The 15,912-nt window shown below is 34.9% G+C and overlaps 1 protein-coding gene across 4 annotated transcripts; it reads left to right on the top strand.

Annotated features, from left to right (window-relative positions):
• The first annotated feature begins 298 nt into the window (after positions 1-298).
• LOC111891868 (serine carboxypeptidase-like 18) lies at positions 299-11,261 on the top strand. Of its 4 annotated transcripts, none has more exons than XM_052764353.1 (15): positions 299-409; positions 662-838; positions 1,266-1,411; positions 2,238-2,314; positions 2,430-2,552; positions 2,721-2,823; positions 2,918-2,955; positions 3,088-3,189; positions 3,273-3,359; positions 3,462-3,617; positions 4,007-4,078; positions 4,154-4,305; positions 10,304-10,417; positions 10,519-10,573; positions 11,017-11,261. In XM_052764353.1, the coding sequence occupies exons 1-15, from the start codon at positions 390-392 to the stop codon at positions 11,098-11,100; spliced, it is 1,506 nt and encodes a 501-aa protein (XP_052620313.1). In that variant the 5' UTR covers positions 299-389; the 3' UTR covers positions 11,101-11,261. The 4 variants fall into 4 exon arrangements, with proteins under 4 accessions (XP_052620313.1, XP_023743692.2, XP_052620315.1 ...); XM_052764354.1 differs by lacking the exon at positions 299-409 and adding an exon at positions 436-548; XM_023887924.3 differs by lacking the exons at positions 10,304-10,417; positions 10,519-10,573; positions 11,017-11,261 and adding an exon at positions 10,098-10,297.
• Positions 11,262-15,912: the final 4,651 nt, after the last annotated feature.

Here is a 15,912-nt window from a genome sequence, read left to right as displayed (position 1 = left end):
GTCCATATCTTATCTAAAAGGACTATTCCTTAAATAGGGAAAAATTGTGGGGTATGTAAGGTAATGTGAGGGGAGATGAGGTTGGGAGTGTGTTTATTTAAATATATTAGAAAATCAAGGGCAAAATAGTGTTTTCAAGTAAGACAAGGACTAAACACGTAACAAAAAAAAAATAGGTACCTTCCGAGTTAAAAAAATAAATTAGGACCAAACGTGCAAATTACCCTAAACCATTGGGACCATTCTTGTAATTTACTCATTCATTAAATTCCCCGTACGTTTATTTGATGTTGAATATATGATAGGCCTCTTTTGTCCACAAATTCAGTCAACAGTCAACACAAGTAAACACAAGCAAGAACAGACAGTCACCATCACAAAGAACCTGAATGTGCTTCGTCTTCCTAAGGTATAATTACACCCTTGAGTCATGTACGCTTCCATCGTTTCGATTCCTTTTGTTATGACTTCCGATGAACAGTGTCATTTTGCATAAACGCGACTCATGTTTCGATCTATCACCCAATTGCTTCATTGTGAATGAAATGGTGATTTGGCTATGGATATTATTACCACTGCGCAAGTGATAGAAAGAAATCTTGAGCTCTAAATCTTGTTTTCTGGAAGTTAACTTGTGTATATATGTTTTTTTTTTTCTTAGAAGCATCATGAAACCATGCCCACTATCTCATCTTCAACCTTGGAGCCTCTTTAGCAAGTTCAGGTTGTTTAGTGTGTTTCTTCTTCTGGTAGGTTCCATGGAGGTTACTGAGTCACGATTCCTGGTTAAGTCACTGCCAGGTTTGCTAGGTGACCTTCCATTCACACTCGAAACTGGGTAAGGCCACGTTCTTTGTAATAAAATTTAATTTTATGTTGTTTTATATATGGTTAAATGCAAGAAAAACAATGTACTTTTATTTATCTGTTTTTTGTAACATTTTGTTTTTATTTTTTATTAATACATTATATTGTAAAAATAGACTCAATTAGGTCATTGTACTTCCAATTTTTTTTCTTACTGGGACATTGTACTTTGGAATTCTAGTAAAAACTGTTTTGTATTCGCAAGGCATTTCAATAATTGGATTGAGTTTTACAGAGAACAATGTTTTTATAGGAAAGATGACACTTGAATGCTATAATGAATGAGGAAATGAAAGTGTGTTGTTGATTATTGCGTTTAACCTTTTTATATGCTGTTACTATCATTCTTTGTTTAATATGGTAGATATACTAACTCTTAAGACAAAATGTGGTTTAAGTTACATTGGGGTAGGAGAATCCGATGATGTGCAGTTATTTTACTACTTCATTGAGTCTGAAGGGAACCCAAAAAACGACCCTCTCATGCTTTGGCTCACAGGAGGGCCTGGTTGTTCTGCTCTTTCTGGCCTTTTGTATGAAATAGGTATTTCTAAGATTTACTGTTTCTGTTAGTAAATCAACTTTATTTAGTTTTGGAATTCAATAGTACTGTTAAGACAAAGGGTAGAATAGTCATTTACCATCATTTAGTGCAAAGACACATCTTGCATTTGTAGATGATGATGCAACGATTTATCTTTTGGTGGAATAGGCAAAGTAGTTTTCTTGGTATGCCTTGAAAGTGATGGAGATGAAATTCTTAGGGTGCATTTGGTTATGGAAAATTTTCTAGTTTTCTAGGAAAATTTTCTTACAAAAACGGGAATTTAGAAAACGCTTTTCGTTCGTTCAGTTTTCTAAAGTTTTCTAAGAAAAATGAAAATTTTCAGTTTTCCAAATTGAATGTAAATTAGAAAAGTGATTTTCACAGTTTTCCAAAGTTTTCGAAATTTTCTTAGATGAAAAATGAAAACTCCACCGGTTCCAACCAAATGTGTTTTCTAAAATTTTCATTGAAAACTGAAAATGAAAACTTAACTCTACTTTCTGAAAACATTTTCTTAGAAAATGAAAACAGTTTTCCACAACCAAACGCACCCTTAATTGTCTCTTTTGTTTCTTATGTGTAATGGGAGATAAAGAGAGAAAAGAAAACCGTATAAATTGATAATCACCGTCCTTCATATGCATGTCCATAAGTATAAAATAGTTTCCAAGATTTTATCTAAAAGTTCAGGGAAATTGGTGAATCATTGTAACCTTTTGTTGACCTAATATGTCAAAATCATAAATGATTAAGACAATACATGTGTATTTCCATCATAAATTTATAAAGACTTTACTAAACCTGTTGCTGATATTCTACACAGGCCCATTCACTATAAACTATGCAAATTCCACTTTGGAGAAGCCAATGCTCGAGATAAACCCTCACAGTTGGACAAAGGTGTCCTTTTACTTGTTGATTTTCATTTTAAATTTTCCAATCTGTTTAGTGTTAAGAAGCTAATAAGTCCATGTTTCTTGATAATATATATAATGAAATAAGTGTTACATTTTAGGCAGCCAGCATAATATTTCTTGATCAACCTGCTGGGTCTGGATTCTCCTATGCAAAAACTCCTGAAGCTTATATAACAAATGATACATTATCAACATTGCAGACTTACCAATTTCTTAGAAAGGTAAAGTGGTTATATATACTCCTGATGAAATTAAAGGTTTATTTTTACATATTTGAACGCATATTCACATGTTTAATTCGTGTCCTTGAAAACAGATTGCAATCTATCTGTTTTAGATACAAACTAAGATCATTAAAGCTTGTTTTCTATGTCTATTCAAATTAACAGTGGCTTGTGGATCATCCTACATTTCTCAACAATCCTTTGTATCTTGGTTCTGATTCCTACAATGGTATAGTGCTTCCAATGATTGTTCAGGAAATATATAACGGTATATTTAAATCTTACAAATTTACAATCATCTTGTTTAGTCTGCTAATCTTCTTTTGACTAAATAAAGTCTTTCTTGTTTCCCTCTTTTGTAGGTAATGAAGTTGGAGAAGGGCCACATATTAACATCAAAGTACAAATTGATCAATTGAAGTTATTGTTTTAATTTTTTATTTACAATTCTAAAATGAACAATGTTTGTGCATGAGTTTGATTTGGAAAAGATTTACCCAATGTTTCTTTTATTATGTTTTCAAACTTATAGGGGTACCTGCTTGGTAATCCTCTAACAGACACAAGTGGTGACTATAATTCAAGAATCCCATTTGCTCATCGTATGGGACTCTTATCAGATGCAATCTACAAGGCAAAAAAAAAACTACACTTGAGTTGTCGACTAATACAAAATTGCAATATGCCTAGGAATTAATTAAGTTTATATTTTTGCAGTCAACTGAAGAAAATTGCTATGGAGAGCACTTGAATGTAGATCCCAACAACAGTCTCTGCATACATGATCTTCAAGTAGTAGATAAGGTGCTTGACTTAGACTTCAACTTGGATTACTAGCTAATAATGGCTACTTCATAATCTGTATATATTCTGTTTAATTGTCGCTTTCTTATTTTCGATCTGCAGTGCCTTGAAAGAATCCGCAAGCCGCACATTTTAGAGCCTTTTTGTGACACTTTCAACGCCTTAAAATCTGATCTCTTCAGAAGGGTCTTAAGATCTCTTGAGAAAACCCCTAATGATATGTGGTCGTTACCTCAACTTCAGATACAAGGCTGTCGTGTATTACTCACTATCTTAAGTTCTAATTTTGCCCTATAGTAAATTAAGGTGTCATTGAGTTATCAGGCACTTACTTCAATTCTGAAAAACATAATAGTTATTGTGACATACTAAAATTAAAATATCTTACAGAGTTATCCTGACAAATAGTACATTTTCAGTTTGTTTAGGAAAAAGCTCATGTTACACTAACAAGTCAAATATGTGTGAGTGATCTAAACAAATCGTGATTTAAATGGCGTTTTTTAGATTTAGGAGAAAATGTTTTTTCTTAGAATGAGAGCCAAATATCCATTTTTTTCAGGTATTATGGCTTTACATATGAGATATTTACAAGTATCAATGGTTCACTCTTTATAATTTTTATCTTTTATCTATACATGTGACAGGCAGACAACTATTTGTATTCTTATACATGGGCTAATAGTAGAAACGTGCGAAAAGCTCTTCACATTCATGAGGTTTGTATTTCACAACGAGTTCTATTATTTCATGTTCATCTCGATTATGTAGGATAACATTCTCATGACCACCAGGAGTTTAATGAAATCGAGTGGGTGCGATGCAATTATTCCTTACAATTTGATTTTGGTAAGGAAGTCTTATCATACACGCACAATGTCCTAAGTACGATCACCTATCATCAACACTTTGCTAATCATAAAAATTGCCGAGCTCTTGTATACAGGTGTTACCCTTCATCCATCTCTTTCTCCCAAAATATTATATCAATTCTATTTTTCCTTAAACTAGATTCCCCTTGACCACAAAGGGTGTACATAGTACAGTTGGGTCCCTGGTGATACACTTACAAAAAGGTCTATGGTTTGAGTCTGTTAGACATAATATTCTCCTTTACGCCTTGTTCTCGAGTTTTACTTAAGGAGGGAAATGGGAGGATATGGAGGGAAAGTGAGGGGTATCGAAGGAAAATCGTGTTCCCGAGTTTCATTAATGGAAGGAAAGTGAAGGGAGGGGAAGGATTTTGGAGTCATATTTTCCTTCCAAATTGGGCGGATTTGGGAAGAAAGTGAGGGGAAGGAAAATTTCAAGTTTTATTTTCTTTTTCCTCCTAACTCGGGAACACGAAAACATAAATTTTTCCTCTCATTTCTTTTCATTTCCTTCGAACTTGGGAACACGGTATAATGAATATTTTCCTTCCCCTCCTTTCTTTCGGTCAAAATTTTCCTTCCCTTTCCTTTGATGAATTTACAAAAAAACTGGGGAACAAGGCGTTAGTATATTGTTTTATATATTTTCTATGATCTTTATCTTTATAAGCTCACTTATGTATACCTAGCCCAGTTATGTACATGTATCGAGTATATATACGATTTAATGAAAGGCATTGACTTTTATGGGAAAACATAATTTGTAATATGGTATCAGGCCTTTCTACGTGCCAACCCTAGCCGATCCCTTATCACAGAGTATCTCTTCTTCTTCTTCTTCTTCTTCTTCTTCTTCTTCTTCTTCTTCTTCTGGTCCTCTGTGCTTCTCTATTCCATGCCTCCTAAAAAAGTCTCTTCTATCCCCCCCTCTTGTCCCACCGACAAGATATACAGAATTACCAACATAAAATCTTATGTGCCTCTCATTCTTTACATTTATCGACTCAACTATGACGCTTTGAAGGAACTTTTTCAGACTCACTGTCGTGGCTATGAGGTGTTCGATCACCTTGAACCTCCTGACCCTATACCCGACGACCCATCATGGCCTCAAGAAGATAATGTGGTTAAACAATGGTTGTATGCCACTCTATCCCAGCCTGTTCTTCAATCGATCATCAAACCAGGTTGTACTGCTGCCGACACATGGGGTGCCCTACAGGATCTCTTTCACGAAAATAAGGAATTTCAAGCAATTGAATTGGAGGATGAACTTTGAAATATCACTCTTGGCAACTCCACCATTCTTGAATACCGTACCAAGATCAAGGCCATTGCCGATCTCCTTTCTAATATCGGATCTCTTGTGCCCCCGGGATCTCTCGTCATGTATGCTCTCAATTGGATGCCTTCTACTTATGTTCACATCATCCTTACGATCCGGTATTCCCTCATTTTTCGAGATGCGTTCTATGCTATCTCTTGAGGAACGCTCCATGTTAAAAGAACAAAAACGTGGTCTTCAAACATCTAACTGCGAAACTTCCTCTTCCCCTACCGTTCTTGCTACCGAGCACCAATCCCCATCCACAAACTCCTCCAATAACATATCTCGTAGCAGCAATGGCTCCCACAACGGTGGTAGAAAGAATCGTGGCAGTGGAAGAGGAGGTCGCAATGGTAGAGGGGGTCGTGGTCGCTCATCTGGTCCTAAAGGCGGCATTGGTAATTTTTTTGGGGCTGGGGATCATTGATTCCTTGGCCTGTCTACTACCCACTTCAACGTGGCTTGCTTCCGACTCCACGATCTTCGGCCCACTGGCCAGCAGCCCAATGGACTAATCAATCCAGCTCTCATGCGCCTTCCACTCAACCTCCTTGGAATCAGCCTTCTCAGGCCCAGCAACAAGCTCTATTCTATAATGGACAACCCACTACCAATTTTTCTGGCTGGCCCAATTCTGCCTATGCTTCATCGGATCAAGCTACCCTTTTACCACATGCTTTCTCCACTATGAATCTTCATGATCCGGGAACCGCGGACCGGTACATGGACATCGGTGCCACCGCTCACCTTAACGCCGACCCAGGTATTCCCAAGTCCTTTAGCAATAAATGTAATAATTCTAATTTCTCAGTTTTAGTCGGTAATGGATCTAGCATTCCCATCACACAAACGGGTAACACAACTCTTGGTTATAATCCGTTTCGAACGCTTCATTTAAAAAATGTTCTTATTACCCCCCCCCCCCCCCCAAATTATCAAAAATCTTGTTTCTGTGCGTAAGTTCACTCGTGATAATAAATGTTCTATTGAGTTTGATGAATTTGATTTTTCTGTGAAGGACTTTTTAACGAAACAAATTCTTCTACGATGCGATAGCACCGGTAATCTCTATCCTGTTACAAGTCCAATTCCCCAAGCTATTGTTAGTGTCAAGTCTTCCACATGTCATCAACATCTCGATCATCCCGTCCAACAAGTGTTCAAGCATTTAGTATCAAATAAAGTCATTTCTTGTAATAAAAAATATTCTCATTTACTTTGCCATGCTTGTCAACTTGGCAAGCATGTCCGTTTGTCTTTTTCTTTGTCTAAAACTAAAGCTTTATTTCCCTTACAAGTTGTTCATTCTGATGTTTGGACTTCCTCGTTGGAAAGTCATAGTGGTATTAAATATTATGTCATTTTTCTAGATCAATTTTCTCATTTTTTGTGGGTGTATCCCCTATGTAACAAATCTGATGTTTTCTCCAAGTTTGTCATATTTCGTGCTTATATCAAAAATCATTTCACACAGATATCCAAACTTTTCACTGTGACAATGGAAAAGAATTTGACAACTCCCAGTTTCATAATCTTTGCACCACTCATGGCATTCATATGCGTTTCTCTTGCCCGTACACTTCTCAACAAAACGGTAAATCTGAACGCATGCTTCGGACCATAAATAAAACCATTCACACACTTCTTTTTCAAGCTCACTTACCTCCCACGTATTGGGTTGAAGCTCTCCATATGGCTACTCACCTCCTAAATATTCTTCCCTCCACCACCTTTAAGAATGACTCCCCATACTACAAACTCTTTCAAAAATATCCCACTTATACTCACCTTCGTGTCTTCGGGTGTCTTTGCTATCATCACCTTAACAATACCAACAAGTTTCAACCTTGTTCTATTCCTTGTATTTTTCTTGGTTACCCCTCGATTCATAAAGGATATCGCTGCCTTAACCTTGAAACAAACCAAATCATCATTTCCCGTCACGTAACTTTTGACGAAACCGTATTTCCCTTTGGTTCAATGACTCCAAATGATTCTCCTAACTATGATTTCTTACATATTGAGGAGACACGCAACATGTTTAATCACCCTTCTCATAGAGCTCAACCCCTCAATTCTCAACCCACACCCTCTCATTACACTGGCCCTCATTCTTTTGGTCCAGATCCTGCCACTCAACAACCCAACTCGACTGTTGTTACTCCTGTTTCTTTTCTTCTACTACTGGTACCTCTTCTTCGGATGTGTCTGGTCCTCCTCGTGTGCCGGTTCACCCTATCACTACAAGCACTCATCCTATGGTCACTCGTAAACGCCACGGTATTGTCAAACCCATTGATAAACTTAATCTTCATGTCGAGTCATCTTCCTCCCCTGTCCTGCGTTCTTATTCTGTAGCGTTTCAAGATCCTAACTGGTTAAATGCTATGAAAGAAGAATCTAATGCATTTATTTCTAACGGGACTTGGGAGCTTGTGACTCGGCCCCCCGATGCTAATGTGGTTAATTGTATTTGGTTGTTTAAACATAAACATAATGCAGATATGTCTCTAGCTCGCTATAAGGCGCGTCTCGTGGAAAATGGTCGTAGTCAACAACCCGGTATTAACTGTGATGAGACTTTTAGTCCGGTTGTTAAACCGGCTACAATACGCACCGTTCTCAGCTTGGCAATTTCTCATCATTGGCCGGTTCATCAGCTAGATGTGAAGAATGCTTTTCTTCACAGGAATCTTCAGGAGACTGTCTACATGCATCAGCCCCCGGGTTTCGAGACTTGTCCGCTCCTACTCATGTTTTTCTATTAAAGAAGTCCTTATATGGACTGAAACAGGAACCCCGTGCTTGGTACCACCGTTTCGCTCAGTTCATCACCGGTCATGGTTTTACTAACAGTAGATCCGATACTTCTCATTTTTATTTACAGATAGGGTAACCAGATCGCGTATTTGCTCCTTTATGTGGATGATATTGTCTTAACTGCCTCATCCGCTGCTCTTCTTCTACAAATCATTGATTCTCTTCGTTCAGAATTCTCAATGACTGATTTGGGTCCTCTAAACTATTTTCTGGGTGTTGCTGTTACACGTGACAGACATGGCATGTTTCTATCTCAACAGAAGTATGCCACGTAGATTCTTGATTGTGTCGGTATGCGTCATTTCAAACCCGCATGAACCCCAGCAGAATCCTCTGCCAAGTTTGATGGTACGGGTCCTCTTGTCTTTGATCCCACTTTATACCGCAGTCTCGATGGTGCACTTCAGTATATGACCTTTACCAGACCAGACTTTACTTATATTGTTCAGCAGGTCTGTCTCTATATGCATGATCCTCGGGAGCCTCATTTCACGGCTCTTAAGCGTATTCTCCGGTATCTAGATGTCACTTTGGATCATCGTCTCCAACTATACATATCTCCGTCGCATGGTCTTATTGCCTACTCTAATGCTGATTGGGTTGGCTGTCCTTCTACTCGTCACTCTACTTCTGGATATTGTGTGTTTTTAGGTCAGAATCTTCTTTCATGGTCATCTAAAAGACAGGGTACGATCTCTCGTTCTAGTGTTGAAGCAGAGTATCGGAGTGTTGCAAATTCTGTTGCTGAGACATGTTGGTTACGCAACCTGCTATGTGAGCTCCTTTATCCTCCTCTATCTACCACCCTGGTATACTGTGATAACGTTAGTGTGGTTTACTTGTCCTCCAACCCAGTTCAACATCAACGCACCAAACATATAGAGATTGATATCCATTTTGTTCGTGACCAGGTTGCTTTAGGACAGATATGTGTCCTTCATGTCCTCTCGTCTTCTCAGTATGCTGACATTTTTACTAAAGGTCTGCCATCCACATTGTTTCTTGATTTTAGATCTAATCTGAACGTCCGTTCTTGATGTCCCGTTCAGACTACGGGGGGATGTTAGACGTAATATTCTCCTTTAGTATATTGTTTTATATATTTTCTATGGTCTTTATGTTTATAAGCCCACTTATGTATACCTACCCAATTATGTACATGTATCGAGCATAGTTGTCAATAGCGACCATAGCGGTCGCTATAGCAAATAGCATGGCGAGGCGGTCATCGACCGCTATGGACTAAATAGCGACAGAAAGCGGGGTTTTTAGCGATAGGGTTATTTTTTTTATTATTTTTTTAAAAAAAAGCTGGAATAAACGTATTAGGGTTAACGGCTTGACGCTAACTAAAATCAAGTCTCGTTTGCCACTTCGCTTCCCACCTCTACGCTCTGGACTTGCTCTGCCTTCGAATCCATGTCTAAAAAACTAATATAGTTAAGTTATTTAGCTAGTTTAGTGGTTTGTTTGCTTATTTATTGGTTATAATAGCTATAATAGTTAAATAATAAATATTTTTTAATATTTTTATACCTATCGCTAAATACGAAATAGCGGTCGCTATTTACCGCTATTTGCTACATAGCTTATAGGTGGCCGGCGCTATTTGCCGCTATTCGCTATCGATAACTATGGTATCGAGTATATATACGATTTAATGAAAGGCATTGACTTTTATGGGAAAACATAATTTGTAATAGAGTCTAACAACCACAGTGTAGGTGTTTCAATTCTAATGTGGATTGAGCTTCTTGTTGGCACGGGACCCATATGCCAGCCACCTATAGTAGGCTCTTGTTTACCTGATTTACATCTCACATGATGTTATTGCATAGTGGTGTGGGTGGGCTCAAGATTGTTGTCAACATTAATTAATATGTAGAGAAATGTTCAAGCGCATAAACATCCTTTACATTTTACAGTGGAGATCATGACATGGTTGTTCCATATCTGGGTACATTGAACTGGATTGAGTTGTTAAATCTGTTGGTTGTGAGTGATTGGAGACCTTGGTTTGTTGATGAACAAGTAGCCGGGTGAGTTGTATTTTCAATATTTGACTTGCTGTCATCAAAAAATGCTAAAAATCGTAATACTTTCGATTTCAATACTATGTTGCTCTCTTATTTTCTTGCAGATATACCATGAAATACTCGAACCACAACTACACGTTAACCTTTGCTACTGTAAAGGTGAGAAATCTTCCTCTGAAAATCATCTCACTCCATGCTCCTCTTGTCTCATGAAAATGACAATGTTCGACTTTGTAAAGAGTTTTACTATTTGTCAAATACAACAAAATATCTACAAAATTTTTTATTTTTCTGCAACCCTAAGCTAAGCTGGCCCACACTGTCACATCCAATAAGCATAATGTGAGATGCAAATAAATTAAACAATCCCTTGTTTGGTGGTTACTGCGACCGCTAAACCTTGAACCCTAATCCATTTCTACAAGTATACTACCCTGAAACTTGAAACTTACTGAGCAATAGTAATTTAGTCTATTTGCAATATTGATGATATAATTGTAAACCTTCTGAAATAAAAAAAGAAATTTTGCAAATTTATTGAGGCAAAAGAAGCATTTCTTGTTATGAACATGATGGTGTTGACCTGTTTGTGTTGTTACCAGGGAGGAGGTCACACAGCTCCAGAGTATAAACCTAAAGAATGTCTAAGCATGTTTATGAGGTGGCTTGCTGACGACCCTTTGTAACTCACAATGGTAGAGTTTAATGTGTGTTTCTTATGTTGTATACATCGGTTTGTATGTTTGTAATTTCTAGAAGTCAAATTCCATAGATATTGTAACGTGTTTATTAAAATTTGTTTTATCATACAACCATTTTTTCTAAAACAGTTGAAGATACTTGCAAAGTTGATGAGAGACTTTACATATATAGTCCTGCTATGACAACACTTCCTGCATTGGTTAATAAATTGATTTGTGATTTTTTTAGAATAAATTTTAAGCACATTGTTTTAATTTGATTTCAAGAATATTAGGTTAGTTTGGTGTTTCGAGGATATTAATCAGCAGACTATTTGAAGATTGAAACTTATGTGATTTGAACCTAAAACTCATCCTATTTCAGAGTGTTTAAATACCAAATGATCATCAATTCATCGTTAGGCCACCAAGCCACCTTGATGGTGGTTAAAAATGACACTCATTTGAAGCCCAAAACTGGCCCAAAGGGTGTTCAAAAGTTTGTCTTTGAATAAGGCCCACTTAAATCTTAGGATCCATTATTTTAAAAAATTTTATTTTTATGTTCATTGTTTGGCCTAGACTGGTTAAGGAACGTCGATCGGTCGATGTAACAAGCGAGACCGGCCCACTTAAATCTTAGCGTCCATTTTTTTATGTTCATTGTTTGGCCTATATAGGTTAAGGAATGTCAATCGGTCGATGTAACATGTAACAGGTGAGACCGTAAAAAAGGAAACGATGCAAAGTGTTAGTGGCCAAGCACGAATCACTGAATCATAAATATGATGAGCCGGAATTGTCATACCCCGACAGCGGAAATGTTGGGGTTGCGACGTTATGATTGGATCACAGTCAACCACATATATATTGAACACTTAACATACTTGAATTAATATATTACAGACTTTTAAGTTTGGAAATGAAATTACAACATCATAATAATTCGTACACATAGCGATAATATAAAACATGCCAAGTCTATCACAAAAGAGAGGAAATATAATTTTTTGGGACCGATATCTTACCTTTGGTTCTTAGTTATATGAGAATACATATTTTTAAAATAGGTCAACAAAAATTTGTTGGTGAATTCTACATGTGTTGGCTCCGTTAGTTTTATAAAAGTAAATTTTATAAAACTTAGAATGCTTGTAGAGAAAAGTTTGTGCAAGTATATAACCAAAGTTGTTATTATATGATTTATGTGAAACTCGTACTTCTAATATGATACAAGTACTCATGTTAATTTATTTATAATGAATAAGTAAAAATCAACATACTTTCGTAATATGGGATCTTAAGTGTTTACTTTATATAAATAAATAACAATTTGTTTAATATTCTATATGTGAATCTTTATACTACATACAACCTTATCTTAGCCTGTATTAGCATTTTTGTATCCAAGATTATGTGGAGTTATAACCGAGCTATAAGACTTGAATCTACCTCTGTGAAGCACAATAAATAGGGCGGTGCTTGTTGTCCCAACGACGCGTTATTAACGTCCTGATAAAAAGAATAAGATAAAAATAAGAAGTTATCGTCTCTTTTGTTTCATCAAACGAAGGTTGTAGCTAGCAACCACAGACGAGGAGTCAACCCATATATATATATATATATATATATATATATATATATATATATATATATATATATATATATATATATATATATATATATATATAGAGAGAGAGAGAGAGTTAGGTTCAAATGTTTTTAACAAATATTGTGTGTCTAAATGCACAAATGAGAATTCAAGAAATAATAAATAATTAAATAAATCAATAAAGGGTATTTTGGACCTTTTGTACTTTTAATTAAGGAAATCATTTAATTGAAATCCTACAATTATGGAAATAAAGTAAATATATTTGACCTAATAACCTTATACAACATATCACATATGCCTCCTCCAACGACGATCGTCTGCATCGAACGACCAATCTGTTTCAACCTAGGGCTTGTGTTCCTCTTTGAATCCTTTCTCCAATCGAAATAGCTCCTCCCCCTCCACAATCTTTACCTGCTAGCTTCCATTTTTTATGAATCGTTTCAATCAAATCAGGACTTTAGTGACATCAGGTAGGAACGATTTGGCAGCAAGGATCGACAGAAGGAAAAGAAAGGTTGGAGGATAGATTGTTCAGAAAAGAGGTGGCGGTGTTGCATCCATGGCCAACAGGTGATCTTCTTCTTCATCTTATTTTGATTTGAATCCATGTAAATTTGGATGTTTGGGTTTTCCTGAAAAAATTTATGATAATGGATGGGATATAACTCATGGTTGTTTGGGGTTGTTTCTTGAATTCAAGAAACTAAATTGGTAAGACTATCATTATTTTTTTTGAAGAAACTGAAGAAGCACACCACGTGTTTGATAAAATGCATAGTTGATATTCTTTTAGTTTTGGCCAACTCAGGAGTGTGTGTGTGTGTGTGTGTGTGTTTCAACTGATCAAAATTTTCTTTTTTCCACCATTAACATATGCGGTTAACAGTGTCTGTCTCCTTTGCAGCTACTTGTTTCAATGGGTCACAGTTTCGTCCATTGATACCCTTGTTAGAAGCCATGCCAAAGGAACTTAGTGCTAGCCTGCATGACATGCTTAATCTGATCACAGGTAATTTCTTGAAACAACATTCTGTCATGGCCTCCATGTGTTCGATGAAATGCCTCAATGAAAAAATAGTTAAAAATCTTTAATGTTTTTACGTCAATTTGTTCCTTATTCTTTTCAGAACTATATAACTCAATTTATATTGGGTTGGATGCCATTTTCATAACAATAGGTTGATGCTAGTTCCTTATTCTGTCAGAATTTGCAGTTAAATACATTGAGCATATCGAGAAGAAACACAGGGAACCCGAAGAATGTTAGTTCCTTATTCTGTCACAATAGGTTGATGCTAGTTCCTTATTTTGTTTGTTGGGTATATTCTTGATAATACAAATTCTTAAAGAATATTCTTGCAGAATAGTTTATTTTGTAAGAATATTATTTGTTGTATTCTGATAGAATTGTAGTTAATTATTTGTATGTTTAATGTGCAGGTTTTACAAGTGTATCACTACAAATTATTTGGCAATGAATTTCTGGTAGAAATGACTTCAAGAATGGCTTGAAGACCTGATGGGAAAGGGTTGAAGAATGAATTATAGAATGATCACACTCATTTTTTAAGAATGTTGTTATTTTTTAAGAATTATACTTGTTATTCTTTCAGAATGTTTGTTATTATTCAATGAATCACAATCATACAATGTAATTTTTTTGATATATTATTAGTTCAAGAATCGATTTTGTGTATTCTTTCAGAATGTATTTACTAGTTTTTGTTTGGCATTCTGCCATTCTGCTAGAATAAAATCGAACAATACATTTACTAGTTAATGGTTGACATTCTATCATTCTGACAGAATAAAATCGGATTTTTAAATTTGAATTAATTTAAAATATTCATATTTTTAAAAAATAAAGGAATTAATCATCCCTAAAAATCCGAAAATTTCCTTTTTTAATATAGGTTAATTGACTAAAATGCCCTTATGCTGAAATTTGTTTGATTATATGGTACATGTTATCATTTTCTACTACCATAGACCCTCAAATCATGACATTTGATTATATTCCATCCGTGGTCCAGATCTGTGCATTCTGACACACAATAGTTAGTAAAAACAAAATAACCTAACCCTATATATATATACACACACTTTCTTCACTCACATTAGATTCACATTTATTACAGATAATTCACTAAGTTGGTGTTCTTAGTTTGATGAATGAGAAACTTTCATAACAATCTTAAGTTTTAGTTACATTTCTACAGTTCTTTATGTTCGGAAACTTGTTTTTAAAGGTTCATTTACCCTTAATGTAAATAAAAACTATTTCCTACCAAAATTTTGACAGCATACCAGCTATATATGACTATAACCAAATCATTTCTAATCATTTAAACCATTAGACATTTGATGTGACCATTTCATGAACAACTTATTTCAACGATATTTTTATGTCCCTAAAATATGCAAATTCGAACAATATCATAAAGGGTTCCTTTTCTTACAACAAGTCTTTATTTATGTATTTTGACACTTATAAACTTTTACAAGATTATATGAAATGTTTGATCTAAAATCGTAAATTTTTATGACATATTTGATGTTTTTTTCATGCAACACTTATATATATATAAGAGTATTAATTGAAATAAAGGTTTGCATGCACAACATAAACTTATCATTACATGTATATATGTATAAATATGACATAAAGTATATATATATATATATATATATATATATATATATATATATATATATATATATATATATATATATATATATATATATATATATATAGGATATAGATCCGGTAACATAAACTTATCATTACATGTATATATGTATAAATATGACATAAAGTATATATATATATATATATATATATATATATATATATATATATATATATATATATATAAAAGATATAGATCCGGTAATAAATATTTTTTGGTAGGAAGGTAAGAAGTTTTTTTCTACATATTTTTTTGACGAACAAAAAAAATGAATCACTAGATGATTCATTTGTAAGATGATTCACAAGAAAAAATTCCCAAAAAAACATCTTTATGATTCATTTTTAAGTAAATTAAGAAAAAATTTCACTTTTGTGACAATTTTAGTGAATAACAACAAAATCATTGTATAAATGAATCATCGAGATGTTTTTTTGAGAATTTTTTCTTATGAATCATCTTAAAAATGAATCATCTAATGATTCATTTTGTTTGTTCGCGAAAAAAATA

This window comes from Lactuca sativa, chromosome 5 (genome assembly GCF_002870075.4).
Source record: "Lactuca sativa cultivar Salinas chromosome 5, Lsat_Salinas_v11, whole genome shotgun sequence".
Taxonomy (NCBI): domain Eukaryota; kingdom Viridiplantae; phylum Streptophyta; class Magnoliopsida; order Asterales; family Asteraceae; genus Lactuca; species Lactuca sativa.
This window is presented reverse-complemented; position numbering and strand designations above follow the sequence as displayed.